Source organism: Barbus barbus (assembly GCF_936440315.1).
Source record: "Barbus barbus genome assembly, chromosome: 10".
Lineage (NCBI taxonomy): Eukaryota > Metazoa > Chordata > Actinopteri > Cypriniformes > Cyprinidae > Barbus > Barbus barbus.
This window is the reverse complement of record NC_136738.1, coordinates 14,177,517-14,197,891: the sequence shown is the minus strand read 5'-3', so window position 1 is coordinate 14,197,891 and position 20,375 is coordinate 14,177,517. Positions and strand designations below refer to the sequence as shown.

Sequence of the window (20,375 nt, the reverse complement as noted above, 5' to 3'; positions counted from 1 at the left end):
TGATTAATTTCTTTCCTGATAATTTCTGATTGCTTAACTACTGTCACATTCCCTGAGACTTTCTTTGCAGCTTCTGCATAACTGATTCCCTGAACAACCTTGATTCGTTGCACTTCGGTCTGCCTCTTACTAACTTCACATCCTCTGTAAGCGGCACTGTGTTCCCCCCCACAATTACAACACTTCAGCTTTGTACCCTCCTGGCATTTTCCATACTCATGTTCTCCACTACATTTTCCACATCTCTGCTTTCCCTTGCATACCGCAGCTATATGCCCATATCTCTGACATTTAAAACATCTGATTGGAGGGGGAATATACAATCTTACGTCATAGCACATAAAGCCAATGTACACTTTTTCTGGAAGTTTTTCCTGATCAAAGTTGATCATCACCGATAGACTATCCTGCATATTACCATTTCTGTTAATTTTAAGACGTCTAACTTCATTTACTCTAGCATTTGTTATGTTTCTCTTCACATCATCAACTGATACGTTTACCGGAATCCCAGTAATGACTCATTTTGTAAATTTCTTGTAAGTCTTGGAACATTCCACTTTCTTTCTGTTGATTATGTTCATTTTGATTGCTTTCCCTTGCTGTTTCTCATCCTTACACACAATCATCAGGGCTCAATTTCTTAGTACTTTAGCACTCTTTATTTCACCTATTTCCTTATTTAACGATTTTGTTAGTTGAATTGGATTCATACCTCCAAACGAGTCCCCTTCGTCCATAAGTTTTGCAAAAATTACATACTCCTCCCTCCGCTTCTCCTCCGTATTTGATCCCCTGTCTGAATCACTTTCATCGGTTTTGTTTTTCCTTTTCTTTTTCCGTTTATTATTCCTAACCGACTCCCAGCTTTCGTATATCCCGCCACCTACTTCCATCTCTCCTAACGTTAGTTCATTTCCTGATCCGTCACTTCCTTCCACACGCTCCTGTCCATTCACAGTCCAGCTGTTGCCAACCACCCTGGGAATCGACATCTCCCCCTCCTCCATCCCTGCACATGACTTCCGGCAGGAAAATCAAGATATCACACAACTAATAGCCTATATCGTTAACATGACTTATTAACACGTGAGCATTTTAAGAAGATTTTATTAATTCGCTTACTCGATTTATTTAAAGTGTGGTCACGTTTAACTAATTAAATGACTTTTACTAATTCTGCTTCCTCCTAGATCAGACAGCCGTTCTCGTAAATCACGTGATTACAGTTTATGTTCAAGCCCATAGGGGGAAGTAGGCATCCAGTGAATATACTGCAACAACAACAGTTCAGTAGCCTATTTTTTCTCAAGCGGTCGTCTATCTGAAATATCCTACGATATAAGAATATGGGGATTATGTCCAAATCCATTCGGAGCATGCATGATTCGCCAAGGAACGGTAAGTCAATAAATATACAGACAGAGTAATGAGTATGTGATGTGGAAATATGTGTAGCCTAATCGTTTAAAGTCAACAATGACCGGTCATTCAATTGGCTTTACTTTCTCATTCAATATGCAGATTTGCATGCTAATGTGAGACTTTATTTTTAAAGGACAGGATGTCATGTCCACATGGAAAACTCAAATTCTTTGCAAGACTGTTAACATAGAATATGATCGCACGTCTGAACCATTCACAAAGCCAGAGTTGTCTACCACAATAGTAAGTTTTCATCATGAAGCATCTACTTCTACTGGTATTATCTGAATGTGTGCATAGTTTTTTGTTTGTTTGTTGATGAAAAACATGAACAGACAAGGAGGGCTGAAACAACTTGTCTGATTTATTTTAACCAAACTTTCTCTAACAGGTAAACAGGTTAAGGAATACATTAGGATTAAAGGAAAAATGTATACAGGTATACTTACATTGATTTAGTTACTAATTAAATCAGCCTATAAATTCATTATGCTTTGTTTTGAATGGCAGTTACACGTGCATGTGTCTATGTCTTTGTATCCACACAGAGGCAAAACACCTTGGACACTTTCAGCATTATAATAGACCTAGCAACAGAGTTAAACAGAATCACAGCAAAGGTAGATTACACACTGTTTCTGCTTATAAACTTTCATTCCATTATAAGATCATCTCTGTCCTGACAGCTAAATTATGAGCAATTGAGAGATTATCTACATTGTCATTCTTCTTGTCAAGATGAATAACTCCTTCTGCTATTTGATATTTCAGGTTTCTGGGCAGTCCCAAGCTTTTAGGATGGTTGATGACTTGAGTTTAGAAGAATGTAAAGGTTTTATTTTCAGATGGTATAAAGAGCTGAAATGTTTGAGGACAAAATATAAGAACAACATCGGCAAGGTAATAGTGAATCGAGATCTTATGTAAAAAAACGGATTTGGAATTTTAAAAAATAATACCACATCATTTTGAACCCTGCCTACACCCATTAAATTTTCATAGAATTTCAAATGCATTGGAATTTATGATTTGTGTGTTAAGGTCATGGATCTGTGCATTTATATGAAAATGAAACAAGATGACCAGTTAGCTTCTGTAATTAGTCGCTTTGGTTCATCTTAGCTAATTATTACTGATAAAAATGGAATGCATTCAAAACAACAAATAGTGAATCAGCCTCAGCTGTATCTCTTGAAATGTAATATAATTGCAGAAAAGTTATTACAGATACATCAAAAATATTAGTTATAATGTATTTATTGTTAAAAACTTGGTATCTCATCAGATTTCCACTGTTGAGAAATTCAGGAGTCTGGAAGCTCTGAACATCAGAGAACATCAAGATCAGAGCCTGAAAGATGCTCTAAAAGATTTTCAGTGGTTGATTCATATTTTGCAGTCACTTCCAAAGGTCAGTGATGAGAAAAAAGCTTAATTACCTGATCATACTTTTAAATTATATGAATATGAAAGTGTATTTGACTGTTTTGTTAATTTCTCTTTTCGTTTAGTCCTCAGTGTGTCAAGAGGGATGCTCTAGAGTTGAATTGTTGAATCTTTACAGACAATGGAAAAAAGGGCAGCTGATCAGCATGCTTCCAATTATGGACTTTATCATGAAGACATTACTTAAGGAAAAGGTATCATACTGAGATCATGTTTCTACAGATGTTTGTTTGCTCATGTAGCACATTTATATAGCAGAAACATGAAAAGTAAAATATGCAGAAAACCTTTATAATGGTCAAAATGAGGGTGAGATAAACTGTTTCATATGTAATTTAAAAATCAAGATTTATATTACAAAGACTGGATCAAGGGGCTCTTCCAATAAAATGTTACCCTGGACCACAAAACCAGTCTTAAGTTGCTGGGGTATTAATATTAATTAATACTTTGAGATACTGGATTTTTGACTTTCATGTTTATTTTATATGTAATGAATCTAAAATGTATGAAAGTTTCACTTTTTGAAATAAGTTAATAAACAAGAAAAAATGAACTTTTTCACGATATTCTATTTTTTTTTTTTTAGATGTACCTGTAGATGATCTAACTTTCTTTTTTTTTAGGATTTAATTTTGATACAGAAGCCTCAACATAGATCAGATGGAAAAAGGTGAGGCGCTTATTTTACGTATGTGATTTTTAAGTAAAATTACTTTTACTCTTGAATGTGTCAGTGGTCCCTTCTTGTAAGTACAATAAGCTGTGGATTTACAAGAAATGGCGAGATGAAATTCTTCCTTTAAATAGAAAGAGGAGCAAAGAAAGCATAGGGAAGGAAAAGTTATTTGCAGTAGAAGGTTATTTTCAGTGACGGGATATTTTCTTTCCATTTTTAGGTTGACAATCATCATTTGAACTGCATCTTTTGAAAGACTTAATTATCAAATCCTCACCTTGGCATCACCATACCACCAAGATGACAGCTCTCAGTCATAAAATAGGAGCATGAATGAACCACCAAATACCCTTCACAGACAATGGGTAACACAGGACATTCACTTGCTGTAGTAAAACTTGAAATACTCGACATTCCAAAAATTCTTTAAAAATTAAGTGAATTGAAAATAGTCTTTGCAGTGTGATATGCATAATACACTGCTCTTTTTTGTGACTGCACTTCTGCTATTACATATTTAAATAATTATGTATGTGGGTGTTTTATGTAAATAAATACACTGTGTGGTTTTCATGTTGGCCATGGAGGCATGAACAGAACATATCTTGTGAACAGACACTCTGTCGACACTGGTTTTGTAAATGTATGACTATGGTCCTGTTTGTCAAGGTTGCAAAATATGTCTAATGTTGCAAACACCCTCAATGTCACGCTGATACTAAACAAAAATATTTTGACACATTTCATGTTTTTTCATGTTGGTTTGAAGAAGGGTTGTTTTGAGTCTTCACACATCTGTCCCTGACCTTAATATTAAAATTTTCTGTTTGGTTGTTGTTCTTTCAGCGTATGACCACTAGAGGTCATGCATGTGTATTTTGTTTTTGTCCAAGTTTACAATGTAATGTGTATTTTTATACCTTTTCCGCAAACACTATTTTATTACACTTTTAAAAAAATCATTTTGTTGACTTTTTGTCAGATGTTGTTGTTCATGAACAGGTGAAAAATTATATGAATACAAACAGCACAATTGGTCATCAGTCAGTGGTATCTTTATTTAGGGTCTTCCAAAAAAAAAAACACAGGTATTACACGCATTTGTTTTATTTTTTGTGATACAGTCCATATAAATATTAGTCCTGCTACCTGCATTCAAACCCTACCACTTCTCAATTACAATATTCTGTATTTTTTATTATTAAATTTGTATCAGAAGTCCAGATGTTACTGAAAAGGAATGCCAATGTTGTAAACAAATTGATTGTAGATTTATAAACAATAACACAATTAGTATGCCCCAGGATAATCATAAAACAATAATAGGCAAATGTATAGATTAACATAAATAGTCAAAGCAATAGACAGATAGAAATCCAGAATGTCACACTCTGATTATCTTGCAGCTTCTGTAAACTAGATGTTCTGTAGTTACACCACATAGGAGCAGTACAATACAGTATAATACATTGAATAAATAAAGGGACTTTTTGAAAAGCAAGACTAAAAATAATATTACAATTATGTTTGAAAGTATGCCCTTAGAAATGTTCACTGTGAGAAATAAGCTACTACTTTTTTTTATAGAAGATTGTCATTTATTTCCATAATCTATACAAATATTTTATTGTTCTTGTACCTTTGCCTTTCTTTTTAGATGAACTTGTGTGTAAAAAAAAAAGCGTCATCTAGAATAGGGGTTTTCAAACTTGTCTAGAACTCCTAGGTGGTTACAAAGAAATTCCTAATATTTTTTTCTCATACAGTATTAATGGGCCTTTATTCATGAAGTATATACACTCAGTAAGGGATGATCATACTTTGGGCATTTCATGACATTTTGAAAACCCATGATCAAGAAAACATGCTTGTTCAATGATTCACCTGATAATGTGAAACTTGGGAATTTGGGGATTTTTCTATGTCAAGATTTTGCTTGTTTAATCATATTGTAAGATCATCTGACCTGGCTCTGCTGCTACCTTTGCTGAGACGACTTAATGATCTGGTTTCCTCTAGTTCCAAAGCTACAAGTGAAACATCCATCATCTCCTCTGTGGCCTCCATGACCTTCATTTCTTCAGAACACTCCTCCTTCTCTGGGCCTCCAGTTTCCACAGAATCCTCTTTTTTTCCTGACCCATCACACTCCTTAAAGACTTGGACCTCCTCTGGATCCTCTTTCTTCAAGGATACCTCCTCCTTTCCCAAAGTTTCCACCTGTTCAGTGTCAACAGCATGTCCTACATCTTTATCTAGAACCTCCTCACCTTTATTGACTGCAGTATCAAAAGGTCTAAGTTCATTTAGATTTTCTAAAGCTTCATTCTTACCTGTTTGTAATACATCTTCTAAAGCACAACTTCTTCCTACATCCACTAGACCCTCTATAGATTCGCCCTTTCCTATATCTACTACTTCCTCTGAAGCTTTGCTCACTTCTGAGTCTACTACATCCCATTGAACTCCATCCCCTTCCATATCTTCTACACACCTCTTAGCTTTGCCCTTTCCCATATCTACTTCATCCACAATGGGCACTATGTCAGATAAATTTGACCCTGCTACCTCCCCTAAAGCCTCAGACTCTTGCTCCCCTTCAGATATTTTAGACACGTCCATATCTCCAGTAATCTTACCATCATCTAAAGTTTTTGCTTTTTCCAAAATGTCCTCATTTACAAAAGGCTCAGTTTCACAAAGTTCCGTCTCTTCATCAGACACCTCAACTGCTGTCGCTTCCTCAACCACATCAGGTAAACTCCCTTCTTCCCTCAGCCCCTGGACCTTAAAGGTGTTATGCTCTTTTTCCTCAATTTCCTGTAAGGTTTCCTTCACTTCTTCAGCTCCTGAAAGTTGTTGTTCTTGTGTTTTCTCAGCTTCTATTAAGCTACTCTCTTTCGTTGACTTTTCCTCAGTCACCTCTCTACAGGCCAGTTCTCCTAGATCTATATCCAAACTCTCTTCAAGTGATATTAAATATGTTTCTTCCACACTCTCCCCTTTTGAACGCTCCACCAGTACTTCTGGTAAAGCTGTCGGAGACTTTATGCTGTCTACCTCATCTCTTTCCCGAAGTGGTTCTTCTGGTGGAAGCTTTGGTAGTGTCTCTGTGACCTGAATGAAGGAGGGTTGAGTCTCATCGCATATGATTGTCTCTACAGGTGGCGTTGTTAGCATATCCACCTCCTGACTCCTTTTCTGCTCCTTCTCCAGCTGAGGTGAGAAGAACTGGCCCTCTTCTATACCGACCTCAGCTAGTGGATATATGTGCGCCACCTCGTCTTTCTTCTCCTCTTCAAGGCGCCTGTAACCCTTGGTTTTTTGGACTGGGGTGGTCGGAAGAAATGGTAAGCTCCTCTCAGGTGGTCCAAGAGGCTCCAACTGCGCTGGAGCTGGTCGCTGGAATACAAATCGGATCTTCTTTAAAGCGAGGTGGCTGATCTCCACAAAGTTAAGGAACAGTGAAACACAAGCAACTGCAAGCATAAAAAGGATAAAGATGGTCTTTTCAGTGGGCCGGGAGACGTAGCAGTCCACTGTGTTGGGGCACGGCCAACGACTGCACTTGTACAGCGGCAGGATGCGGAAGCCATAGAGGAAGTACTGTCCAACTACGAAGCCTACTTCAAAAATAGCTTTGAAGATGATATGGCATATGTAGGTGAAAAGCAGAGTGCCCTCGAGTCTGAACTTTTTGGTACCTTTCGAGCTGGTTTCCTTGGTGGTGTGAACACTTCCCTGATCTGGATGTGGAAGACGCTCCTCGCCCATTTCCTGTTGGTGACTCAACTCGGCTTCTTCACGCTCCTTTCGCTTTTCCTCCATGTGGATGTAATGGACAGCATGACCGACGTATACAAGTGAAGGTGTGGATACAAAAATGATTTGTAACACCCATAGACGGATATGTGAGATTGGAAAGGCCTCATCGTAACACACATTCTCGCAACCTGGCTGCTGAGTGTTACATACGTAATCAGACTGCTCGTCTCCCCAGACAAACTCTGCTGCCGTGCCCAGAATTAAAATGCGGAAAATGAACAGAACTGTGAGCCAAACACGGCCAATCACAGTGGAGTGTTCATTTACTTCCTCCAAAATATTACCCAAGAAGCTCCAGTCTCCCATGGTTGTGTATTAGCTGTGTACAAGAAAGACAAATGGGAATTAGGGAGAAACAAGATGGTCCAAGAGTATTTTACTTACTAAATAAACCTGACATATCATATACCCTTGCGGTTGAATTTTTTATATACAGAGATTTCATAATAAATTTATTGTTAAGATATTACGAAAAATATTTTCCAAATGAACCTTCTCATTAATCAGTAAACTTCTTGATAAACAAAACTAGACTGAACTGACCATTTACAAACAGGACCAGAAAACAACTGTAAGACTTAGATATGCCATTAACAAAACCACATCACCAACAGACTCACATCATTCAACAATTTAAGCCATCTTAGACATTAAAACAAAACTGGACAAAAAACCCCAAAAAACTATTGCATTAAAAGGAAAGCCAAAGTGAACTGAGCCTAAATGGTCACCTTTGCACAGTGGCGGGTCCAGTGCAGTCCAGTTCAGTCTGTTGCTCCTGGGGCCTGTGAGGCGAATTGAACTCCTCTCCCCCAGTCACCCAGACTCAGTCCTCGTCCTTGTCGCACCACTGAGCAGATGTGAGCGAATGGGCTATGATGGCTGCTTTTCATGCCTGCTGTAGAGTCTAAGCTGCTAACCAGATGCCCTTTATGCACCAGACCACGAGTGTTGATGCAGAAGACAATAGGATCAACAGACCCGCAGCCAGAGGGACAGGACACCATCCACAGGCCCGAACCAAAAGTACACATTTAAAAGAAGTGAAATAAAATTGGGGCATGAGGTCCACAACAATGGCCTACTTGATCATGACATGCAGTAAGGATACATCAGATGATGAAAACCAATTTGTGATTGTGAAACGTCCTGTTCTTTTGATAATATAAATACATATAGTATGAATTTTTATATTATATATTGATTTCATCATTTAAATATTAAAATAGGTACATTCCACAAAGTTAGACAACCAGAATATATCCAAGAATGGTTTTTATTGTATCAAAGAAATGTAGCATTAGTTAACATAAGACACGTCTTACAAGTGTACAGTAGGCCTATATATATATATATATATATATATATATATATCATATATTGAAATGAATGTTTACCCAAACAGACAGTATAAAATAGGTACTGTTTTAAGATTCATGTGTTGTACATCAGTGGGTATTGGGAAACTGTGACATAGACTTCATGACATGGCGTCTCATATTAGGTGGAGCAGCATTTTGGTATTTCAGTGTTTGCATTTCACTGTAGTGGGATACACACAGTAAATTAACCACCCACAAATCTTCAACAAAAAGTTGGTGGTGTATTGGAGCCAAAGGACCTTACAACAACAGTGATATTTCACAAGGGAGACAGCCTTAGGAAATGGTGATAATAAAGCATTTGGGCAAACACACACATGCAGGAAAGCTGGGTGTTGGATGTATAAAGTTTAATGGTTTTGTTATAACGGGGCAACCGTGCAGTGGCATATTTATGATATCGGCCAGGAATCTCAAACACACATACACACATGGATAAACTTCAACAATACCCTGTTAAAAAAATTTCCTGCGCAACTGAATCATTGGCCAGACACATTCTTGTCAGTGTTGGTTCACACCAAGATTTTGAACAGTACACAAAACCCAGTAGTTAAAAGACAGAAAATGTATCTCAGAGACGACAAAAACGCTGTTTTCCATGCTGTAGCAATCCTAAGACAGTGGAATGGTTTATTTAAAGTTTGGGATTGTTTAGCACTTATCTAAACTGTTGAATTATTGTTGTCAGGGGAAACAGTTTGGGCTACAATTTTCGAAGGGAAAACAATATGACTGACAGTCAATGGGCAATGTTTTATGCCACATTGACGGAGAGTTTATTCCAAGTTACACAATTAATTTCCCCATTCTGCAGAGTATCTCTCATAAACATTTGACTGGTTGCTGTGTACATTAGGACTAAACATCAAGATAAAGAGAAGAGCATAATTAAATAACCGCTTAATAGAAGACTGAAGTCTGTGTCACTTATGTTGTGTGTGTGTGAAAGGCTATATCAAAATAAATCTTTTAAACGTGTCATCATTTAATGAAATTATGATGCCAAATCTGTCATCAAAATTGTAACAAGTTTTGTTCTATGTTACCCTCTCACTATTAATCAATCTCCCGTTGATTATAGTATGCTGCATGTCAAAAAAGTGTCTTCGGTTAAAACTAAATATATTTTCTGTTTAATTTATTATTTCATGTCAGCACAGGAAAGAAAACTGTACCTTAAAAATTGATGTTTCTCTTTCATAAATTTGTGTATATAGAGGAAAAATAAAAAGTGGAACTAGATAGAATTATATCAATGCAATAGTAATAATGTCATTTACGTTAGGAAGAAAATAATATTCTAATTTTGCATACATTAACCCATCTTTTTAATTCATTAAAAATATATATTAATATCAAACTGGATGCTATATAATATTTCATTGACTTCATGGTGATGGTATACCCTGCATTTCGGACCCTGGTAATTGTGCCCTCGAGGGGTTTGTGTGTTGATATAGTAGACACTGGCAGGATCAGCCACATGAATAGTGATAGGATGACACAGAAAGACATGATGTCATTCTAGAGCATTGAGCCTATGGAGCATGTGCAGTCAGGCCTGAGCTCACATTGTGCCAATGCAGCAGACACTCATGAAGCTGTAACACAACTAACAAATGCTAATCGGCTCACAATACATTTCCTGTTCTCCCTTAAAAGACCAATTTATGCTTAGATGTAATGAAATTTGATGTATTTACTTTTCTAAAATAAATAAATAAACAGTTATAAACTCTTCAAAAAGTCATATAAGTCTTCGCAGTCTGGCACCATTTGTTTGCAAATGACACTTTGTCGGATGTTTTATAAAATGTATTTAATTACACTGATACATCTTTGACAAGCCAGACTTAAAATGCTTTTTTGGGGCACTGTAAAGTTGAATTATGCATTCGAAACCAATGCACTTTAGGTACAGTACAGTACCTAATAATACACACACAGTCCAGCCTAGAGAGAAAATTAAGTATGCTTGAAGATTACTAAATGAAGCCTGAAAATTATATTTCCCTAACAATATTCATGTGTCATACAGAGATACAACCATTTGAATTTAAGTCAAAGCAATTTTTTACTCTGTCTAACATAACAAATCTCCTACAGATGAATGAATGCAGACTTCAGCAGTTCTTCATTGCTAAAGAGGATGAGGATGCTAAGGAAGGATGATTTAAATAGAATTATCATTTAAAAAGACACCGAAGGGTGAAGTCACAATGAAATAGTACAGATTTTATTTAAAACTCTCCACAGAAATTAAAAGCTTCAAATAGCCAAGATCATATTTATCCTGCTTCTGGACATTAAGGAAAAAGGGTACCTATCATATATATATTTTTAAACCTTTAAACTTGAAGTTTTGAAACATAATGGGCGTTCATTCTTATGAACTCTCAGCCCTGTTCACACCTCCAGCATATCTCTTCATTTCTCCTCATTATTCCTGAACTGAGCCTCACTTCCTCTGGGAATTATATTTTCGACCCTTTCCAACGATTGTTTAATTAATTTATCCGAATACACAAAGCATTCTCTTCACTTCCCTCCATGTACACACAAACTGTTCTCAGCGATCACAGTTTATACACACTGAGTTTTTCACTCACCCAAGCGGACATCAGTCCGAGCCAACCTAAACTCCTGATTAGTGTGTGCGTTCGCATGATTACGTGTGGTGTGTTTATGGGAGTATGGAGCAGGTAACTGCACTGAGGTCATTGTGCTGGTCGACCGGTTGTGGCCATAAAGAACACCTCGATGGGTGTGACGGCCGGCTCTGCCCAGTTGCAATTGTGTATGCGACAGGAACAAATGTTGATTTTGGACGGAGGTAAAAGACCTGGCCTTCTCCGTTTTTCCTCTAGACAGATTTTACACACCCTCACCTCTGTTGACCTGCTGATATGCCGGATTCTCGGACCAATGTGCTTAACTGACCCTACTGATATGAAACGTGCGATAACAATATAGCCACTCACTAATGATGCATTAGACATTTTGTCTGACTTAAAAAGGTACCAGCACTACATTACTGTGATCTATACCATATAAAATAATAAATAAATTTAATCTAACAGTAGGGGGGGGGCAATAAACATAAAATGGTCATATTATATTTATTAAATTATTTTGTGTCCTCCACATAGTATTTTAGGTTATATTAGCCTAATATCAGTTCACACACAAGCTTATTTTCTGCTGATTACGGTCTGGAGAAGTCGACGCTAGCTGCTGAAAGTTAGAGCCATTTGCAAATTAGAGTTTACAGATTCCCAGATCGCGTAGTGTATGATGGTCACAGACTTAGATTTTTTTAGCTTCAGACTTTCTTAAAACCCAGTCAGAGGATATCAAACATGATATTTTCAGCCGATTTTAGAACACATATTGTTTTCATTTATCAAGCGTCTCAAGTCTGCTAGTGTGTCATCCTCAGTTGTTTAGTGTATGATGGCCAGTTTTCCTGTCACTATTTACAAAATCGTTAAGTGTATGATGCCTAGTGTAATCTGTTTGGATTTTAAAAATCGCGTAGTGTATTCCAGACTTTAGTTGTAGTAGGTGACTTACTATCCAACAAGCTAACCTTATAATCACTCATAGAAAAATCCAACTCAAAACGTTTCTAAACTTAAAACGCGTTTTTGCGTTTATATTGTTTTACTACATACACAATTATTTTAAGTATATGGCCATTATATTAATACACAGAGTGGTTTGTAATGATATTTTTAGGGGGGACAACCCTCAACCCTCCCCGTAATTTACGCCTTGTATCGAAGGAAAAATGTTTCTGTTGCTTAATGAAAACTTCTGAAACATTTGTGTATTTGATAAATATTGCATCTGGGGGCATTCATGAGACTCTTTTTACTCAGACATGAGCCCCAGTGAAATACTACTGTGCCCCTGTATTTTATCACTGATGAATCCTAAATAAACCCAATATTTCAGAAATCATATGTTTTCTATCAGCTGTTAAAGGGTTAGTTCAACCAAAACTGAAAATTTAAAAACATTACAATAAATGTCCAAGTTTTGTTTCCTAAAATGGATTGTTGGTGAATATCGACCTCATCAGACAAGCATTTTATTTTCTGTCTTATAAATTATGTGAGAAAATCAGTGCATGAGTCAACTGTTCAAATGAACAGTTCTGTACGTCCTACGTCATCCTTGCACGTATGACAGTCAGCAGAAGTGAGAAAAAAGTGTTTTAAATATGATATTTTTCTTACAAAAATGCATCAATTCACTATAGGAGGCCTTTATTCACCCCCCAGAGCCTTGTGAGGCACGTTCTATTACAGATGCGCATGTTTATTTGACCACTTTTGGACTGTTGAACAAAAACACCCGCCTACTCTCATTATAATGCTTGGAAGAGCCAGAATACTTATTAATATAACTACCATTGGATTTGTCTGAAAGAAGAAAGTCATATACACCTAGGATGCTTTGAGAGTGAGTAAAACATGGCCTAATTTTCATTTTTGGATGAACTAACTCTTTAATTTGAAAAAAGACCTTTGCAAAAAGGTCTGAAATTGTGTGTAGTTCAGTTTGATTCATTTGAACAGTTGACTCATGCACTGATTTGTTTTCTCACATACTTTATAAGACAGAAAATAAAATGTGTGTCTGATGAGGTCAATATTTACCCACAATCCATTTTAGAAAACAGAACTTGGACATTTATTCTAATGTTTTTCAGCAGATATTTGTGTGTGGCTTGTGAATGAATCTGTGCTGCAGGTAAAGATTATTTATATGCATATGAAATTTTTTTTAAAAATGTGGACACTTTTATTATGGGCACTGATAAAAAAAAAAAAAAAACTAGAAATGGCCCTGATTGCATCTAATCCAGTTCACTTATGATAAAATAGGCAAACGTGTGTGAGCATCACTACCGGAAGCAGAAAGTGTCCGACTTGATGACTTCCCTTTTCAACTCCACCCTGACTGCAAGTGAACGTTCTTGGTGGTTGGTTAAATCCAGCTAAAGTCAAACACACCTATTCACAAACACTCTCTCGTAGCCTCATGCATGGGATAATAAAGTATCTATTGGATGCATACTTCAGAATCTCACCAGAAGTAGGTCATTTGGGACCTTTTCGCTTACTATTTTATGAGTACTAAGAATTTGGACATACTCATTTCACACAGCCCAGAGACATCGTATTAGACATCTTCAAAATGAACTACACAGCATAGAGTAAATGCGTCATCTGCGTCAGAATGTTATGATTGGCCCAGAGCCGTTAAATTGGCTCAGAGTAGATGTCTTACATCAGCGCATTCTGAACTTGTACATGCTCGTTCTGGTAATCTCGTTCTGCATTTACACAGAAGAGGTCATTGGTAATTTACTGATAATGTTGCGACTTCTCATACCGGTAAATTGCCGGAACGAATTTACCGGTATTTTTGAAAAGGTCCTGTTCACACACGGTCTGGTAATTTACCAGTAAAATCTGTATGTGTGAAAGGGGCTATTGATTCATTCAAGAGTGAAACACCACTACTGTCTGCTGTTTGGAGAAAGGGACTGTCGATTTTGATTTGATTTCCTATGGAAATATTTATTTATTTATTTTTGCAAAGTAAAAACAGACAAAATAAATGGCAAAATTGTGTTTAAAATGTAAGTTGCTCAATACTGTATTAACTTCTAATTTAAGAGTTGAATAAAAGCAATATGACACTAGCAATTGTGCTGTTTGTGTTGTTCACAGCTTGCTGATATGCGGAACAACAGCATTCTGTAAAATTGTAATAAAATACAAAACATAAAATAAGAGCCAAAAAAAAAAAAGTAAAGGAAGAAAGCTCTCCATCCCTGATTATTCCATTACTAGAGTAATGTATTAGAGACAAATACCAGAACGATGTGAGTAACCTCCTTTGGGAAAACAGACTCCATGCATGAGAAAGAATGAAAGACAAGGAACCCGAGTTCCAGCAGGCATACGTACAAGCAGATACAAGCTTCCCTTTCCTCAAATTGAAATTCGAAACGTCTAATGAACAAGTGATTTCCTATGGAAGTTAGTGCCACAAAGGGTTCAAAAGCACGAACTGCCGAAAAGTGTGGCAGCCGACTATTTAAACCAGTGCTTCAACATTCTGTTGTTTGAGTCATTCACATTGCATTAATATCACTAAATTAATATTGGTCAGATAAAAGGAGTCAGTTTTAAAATCAAGGCAAGAGAAACCATTCTCTGAAAGTTCTCTTGAGAAACTTATGACTCACAACACCAAGTATTTACTTCTATTGTTTTAGTGAATATGGTTTGGTAAACCAATCAGTAAGGAGACACATAATAGCCATTCAAATATTTTTCCTTATTAAGTTATGGTATTTAGTCTTTCCAGTCATGAGTTTAACCCTATTAAAACTGCTATTTTAACCAATAAATAAAATTTTCATATTAATTTTGTTTCACCAAAATAACTGATAAACAATAAAAGTATTGCGTTATTTATTTTTTAATAATATATCTGAATGTCTTTTGAATTATTTATTGTTAGAGAGTATATGTGTGTGTGAACCTTGAAAGTACTTGGTGGGTCTTATGGCTCTCATACTTTTCTTAATTTAGAGTGACATTCTGAAAACTTCAGATTCAATTTATATGGTTTCTGTGGTGCTACAGAAGTAAACTATTTTTTTTACAGGCATAATAAATAATATATTTCTTATTGCAAATATATTATATATTATATCATACAGGCAGGGGGTCGAACACCAGCAAATAGATATGGCAGTCGACGGCAAACGTAATCCAGAGGGCGAGGCAAATGGGAAATCCAACAGACAGGCTATAGTCTAGACAAGGGGCAAACTGTATCCAAACAGGGCGCGATGACAGGGGTAATCCAGAACAAGCAAAATCCAGAGTAGGCAGGGAAAAACAGAATTGAGATACACAGGCTAGGATCTAAACACAGGAAATTAGGCAAGGAACAAGACTAGATATGACTGGGAACTATGACTGGAGAAACTAGACTGGCTCCGCAATGTAGCTATCAGGAGAGCGATAAACACTAAACAATACACAGCGATTTGAGAAGGATCTGAGTGGGTGTTATATAGTGTGTGTAACTGGCTACAGGTGAGCGTGTGGTTGGTGAAATAGAGCATGGGAAATGTAGTCTGTGGTGGCATGTGGAAGTCTGTGTAGTGTGAGAGTCAATATAATCAGAAGGCAACCTCTGGTGGTGAGCAGACAGAAGACCACGGGCAGGATTCGTGACATTAATATTTAATTTTTTTTTTTTTTTTTTTTTTGGCAAACTGAATGATTATCGTTTACCCAAATTAGGACACTTTATCAGTCAGTCCGTGACCTATCACCCTGCTTATTATCGAGGTGCACTTATAGATCTGTGCTGACTGCTGTTCAACAGAAAAAAAGGAAACAGTGGTCACCAAGTACAATAAGAACCACTTGTAAACGGTCAAGAAATCTGGTTCACATGTCTAAATGTTCTGTAGCCCTTGTTATGTACAAACTACTATAAACACGCAAGCATATAAACTGGCAAAATGTATTTGTAAAGGTCAAAGGAGGAAATGATTGATTGTTCTCTTCAACCTGACAGGAAGCAGACGCTGGACTTCCTGTAAGCGTAGCACTGGTCACTCTAGGGAGCCAATGCTGAGATGCTGTTAAAACAATGGATGAAGCAAAAGATGAGGAGACAAAATGTAGAGAAGGGGGGTGAATGAGGAACAGAATAAACAGGAGAAAGTAGTGAATGGCAACAATGATGGAGTCGAGGTCTGTGGGAAAACTGTGGACATGTCAGTCACTATAGAGACACTGACTGCATACGATAATAAAAAGCCGTAGAATGTTTTACATTTGTGGTTTAAGTGGCTTTTAGTGGGGGTTTAATGGTATTGCTCACCCATAAATGACAATTCTGTCAATTTACTCACCTTCCACTTCTTCCAAAACCGAGTTTCTTTCTTCTGAGCACAAAAGATACTCTAAAGAATGTGGGTAAACAAAACAGTTGACAGTAGCCACTGACTTCCATAGTATGGAAAAAATATATATATATATTGTGCAAGTCAATGCACATAAGCTTCTGGCATCGTATATTCTCATAGCAATAACAAACCTTTTCTGTCATATTTCTAATAACAGTCTAACACAACTAATTATATTATATTATAATAAAGTATATATAGACCTACTATTAACATAAACATAATTTAAACATAACTTAAACATAACTTAATCATAACATTTAAGCACATTAAAGCACAACAATGTGATGATTGGTTCCAGAAGATTTTGCATCAATTTTGCTCTGTCCTGATGTGTGAGACTTTCTCAAGATTTCATTTTGTACTCAACTTTCTCAGTTTCTTTCACTGTGCAGGACTGGAAGTTGCAGTGTGACCACTGAGACCAGTGTGGAAGCGATTGTGAATAGAGTCATTATCGCTTTTTTGAACAAACCCCAAATACTAAATATGAGTTGTAGTAACAGTGATGTTTGTCTTAGCAAGGACCATTATTAACCCTCTGGGGTCTGAGGTGATTTTGGAGCCCTTGAGGTGTTTTGACATGCCCTGATATTTGTGCTTATTTCAGCTACTGAAAACATACTATTGACCAACATGTAATTTTTTGGTATTCAGCACAAACTGTGCTATAATATTATGGGACCAAGATGGATGTACATGTTTGCATTTTTTAGGAAAAAAATATTATGCGTGGTTAGTAAGTTTTTGGGGAAAAAAATCAGAATCAGAATCAGAATGAGCTTTATTGGCCAAGTATGTTTACACATACAAGGAATTTGTTGTAGTGACAGAAGCTCCACAGTGCAACAGAAAGACAGCAACAGGACAGGACACAGGTAATAAAAGAATAATATACAAATATCCAAATAGGCAATGTACAAAACAGCAAAAACACAATATATAATATAGACAATTATGTATGTACAGGTCAAGTATGTGCAAATTAGAAATGAGAAAATAAAAATAAAATAAGTGAGTGTGGTGAATGGATAATGTATTATAGTTGTGTGTTCCACGTTTATTGTTGAGTGTTCATGAGATGGATTGCCTGAGGGAAGAAACTGTTCCTGTGTCTGGTCGTTCAGGTGCTCAGAGCTCTGTAGCGTCGACCAGACGGTAACAGTTCAAAGAGGGTGTAGTGTGCTGGATGTGAGGGGTCCAGAGTGATTTTACCAGCCCTTTTGCTCACTCTGGATAAGTACAGCTCTTGGAGAGTGGGGAGGGTTGTATCAATGATTCGCTCAGCAGTCCGGACTACTCTCCGTAGTCTTCTGAGGTCAGATTTGGTAGCTGAGCTGAACCAGACAGTTATTGAAGTGCAGAGGATGGATTCAATGATGGCGGAGTAGAATTGTTTCAGCAGCTCCTGTGGCAGGTTGAACTTCCTCAGCTGGCGAAGAAAGTACAACCTCTGCTGGGCCTTTCTGATAATGGAGTCTATGTGAATATCCTACTTCAGGTCCTGAGAGATGGTGGTGCCCAGGAATCTGAATGACTCCACTGCAGTCACAGTGCTGTTCATGATGGTGAGTGGGGGGAGAGCAGGGGGGTTTCTCCTGAAGTCCACAATCATCTCCACAGTTTTGAGCGTGTTAAGCTCCAGGTTGTTAAGACTGCACCAGACAGCCAGCTCCTTAACCTCCTGTCTGTAAGCAGACTCGTCACCGTCCTGGATGAGGCCGATCAGTGTGGTGTCGTCTGCAAACTTCAGGAGCTTGACAGAGGGGTCTTTAGAGGTGCAGTCGTTGGTGTAGAGAGAGAATAGCAGTGGGGAGAGTACTCAGCCCTGAGGAGCTCCAGTGCTGATGGTACGAGTGCCGGATGTAAATTTACCAAGCTTTACTAACTGCTGTCTGTCTGTCAGGAAGCTGGTGATCCACTGACAGACGGAGGTGGGGACGGAGAGCTGGGTTAGTTTATTCTGAAGGGTTTCCGTGATGATGGTGTTAAAAGCGGAGCTGAAGTCCACAAACAGGATCCTCACATAAGTCCCTGGTCTGTCAAGATGCTGCAGGGTGAAGTGCAGTCCCATGTTGACTGCATCATCCACAGACCTGTTTGCTCTGTAGGCAAACTGCAGTAAGGGTCCGGTGATGTCCTTCAGATAAGCCAAAACCAGTCTTTCAAATGATTTCATGGCTACAGACGTCATTAAGTCCTGTAATTTTGGGTTTCTTTGGGACGGGGATGATGGTGGAGTGTAGACACTCACGAGAATGAACGAGCAGAACTCCCGCGGCGAATAGAACGGCTTGCAGTTAATGAAGAGCGTTTCTAGATCTGAACAGCACATCTTCTTTAGCACAGTTACATCTGTACACCACCTCTCATTGATGTAAAAGCATGTCCCGCCGCCGCGATTTCCCTGTTGATTCTACGTTGCAATCTGCTCTGATCAGCTGGCAATTAGGCAGATGTAGTACACTGTCCGGTATGTCACCATTTAGCCAGGTTTCCGTGAAACACAGAGCAGCAGAGTTTGAAAAATCCTTATTTGTCCTGGGAGAGCAGAAAGAGCTTGTCCGTTTTGTTGGGTAGAGAGCGGAGATTCGCCAGATGGATGCTAGGCAACGCCATTCGAAATCTGCGCTGTCGAAGCTTCATGAGCACGCCGTCTCGCTTCCTCCGCCTATGCCTCCTGTAGCGTTTGACCAGAGCTATGGCTCCGCCAACTACAATGTCCAGCAAAACGTCCGAAAAATCTAAATCCGGTAAAAGATTTTGTGGTGTGTTCTGCCGAATGTTCAGCAGGTCATCCCTGGTAAAACTGATCGTATTTGAAAAACAAAAACAGGAAAAACAAACAAAAACAGTACAAACACTGGAGAGCAACGCACAATAGCTGCCATCAGCGGCGCCATCTTGTCAAGAAGACAGAATGTAGCTGAAATAAGCTCTTGAGGGAATTTTTGAGGGAAATCCAGCCTTTACTTAGTACGTCTTCTTGCAGAAACTAACAGTAGCCGCATTGAACAATCTTGCTTTGTTTATGTTGGGCGTCTCCATGTGCACGCGGCTTTCATCATTTACATATGAAGACAAAATGTTTGTTTTCGATAAGACTTACTTGAAAGTAGACACTTCAGACTTTCTATAGAGATAACTCCCATGTTTCTGTGTTGAGTATTTGCTGAGTTACAGCTCATTTTAGTGATGTGTTTCAAAAAGCAGTTCGCGAAGATGGAGAAGACAAAGAGCACACCCAGTTTGTTTTCTTTTTTTTCCCCAAAACCACAAAGTTTTGTTCTAATTGTGAGTGTACACAAACACTTGCGTGTACACACTTAACAGTTTCGATTGATGTACAACACTTATTTGTGTGACCAAAATAAGAGTATTTTTTGTGTATTTTGCACTGATCTTTAAAAAACCGAGCTGGTATCGCCGGCAATACCGTCGATCTCAGAGAGATTATTAAAGAGAATATAAAGAACGGATGGAGAAGGATCAAAGGAGTAGTAGAGGATATACAAGGAAAAGAGGCTGATCGCCATTTAGATGCTCGGCTTCAAAATATGATTTCATCCCACCATTGGACCACTGCAGAAAACAATGTTATCAT

At 37.8% G+C, this 20,375-nt stretch overlaps 2 protein-coding genes across 7 annotated transcripts in view; one reads left to right on the top strand and one right to left on the bottom strand.

Annotated features, from left to right (window-relative positions):
* Nucleotides 1–948: 948 nt before the first annotated feature.
* Nucleotides 949–4,594, top strand: LOC306875975 (uncharacterized protein). 6 transcript variants are annotated; one of them, XR_013784788.1, is made up of 10 exons: nucleotides 949–1,089; nucleotides 1,194–1,401; nucleotides 1,559–1,668; nucleotides 1,817–1,864; nucleotides 1,974–2,045; nucleotides 2,197–2,325; nucleotides 2,711–2,836; nucleotides 2,937–3,065; nucleotides 3,461–3,544; nucleotides 3,771–4,592. XR_013784788.1 is itself a non-coding variant. In XM_079426830.1 (10 exons), the coding sequence occupies exons 2-10, from the start codon at nucleotides 1,384–1,386 to the stop codon at nucleotides 3,787–3,789; spliced, it is 693 nt and encodes a 230-aa protein (XP_079282956.1). In that variant the 5' UTR covers nucleotides 949–1,089; nucleotides 1,194–1,383; the 3' UTR covers nucleotides 3,790–4,594. The 6 variants fall into 6 exon arrangements, 4 of the variants coding, with proteins under 4 accessions (XP_079282956.1, XP_079282955.1, XP_079282957.1 ...); XR_013784789.1 differs by having other exon boundaries at nucleotides 1,564–1,668; nucleotides 3,771–4,587; XM_079426830.1 differs by having other exon boundaries at nucleotides 1,564–1,668; nucleotides 3,498–3,544; nucleotides 3,771–4,594.
* Nucleotides 4,386–20,375, bottom strand: part of LOC306875973 (uncharacterized protein) — a 28,798-nt gene continuing 12,808 nt past the window's right edge. The window contains exons 2-3 of the mRNA XM_079426827.1: nucleotides 8,107–8,303; nucleotides 4,386–7,694 (exon numbers count right to left, since the gene is read on the bottom strand). Coding sequence (XP_079282953.1) covers nucleotides 5,495–7,681 — 2,187 coding nt within the window. The 5' untranslated portion in view covers nucleotides 7,682–7,694; nucleotides 8,107–8,303 and the 3' untranslated portion in view covers nucleotides 4,386–5,494. The remainder of the gene's footprint in view (nucleotides 7,695–8,106; nucleotides 8,304–20,375) is intronic.

Bases quoted from the DNA above. Each gene is read 5' to 3' on its own strand.
- LOC306875975 (XM_079426829.1), top strand. From the start codon at position 1,350: ATGGGGATTATGTCCAAATCCATTCGGAGCATGCATGATTCGCCAAGG. The intron at 1,669-1,816 runs GTAAGTTTTCAT...TTTCTCTAACAG, and splicing joins CAGAGTTGTCTACCACAATA to GTAAACAGGTTAAGGAATAC. The intron at 2,046-2,196 runs GTAGATTACACA...TTGATATTTCAG, and splicing joins TAAACAGAATCACAGCAAAG to GTTTCTGGGCAGTCCCAAGC.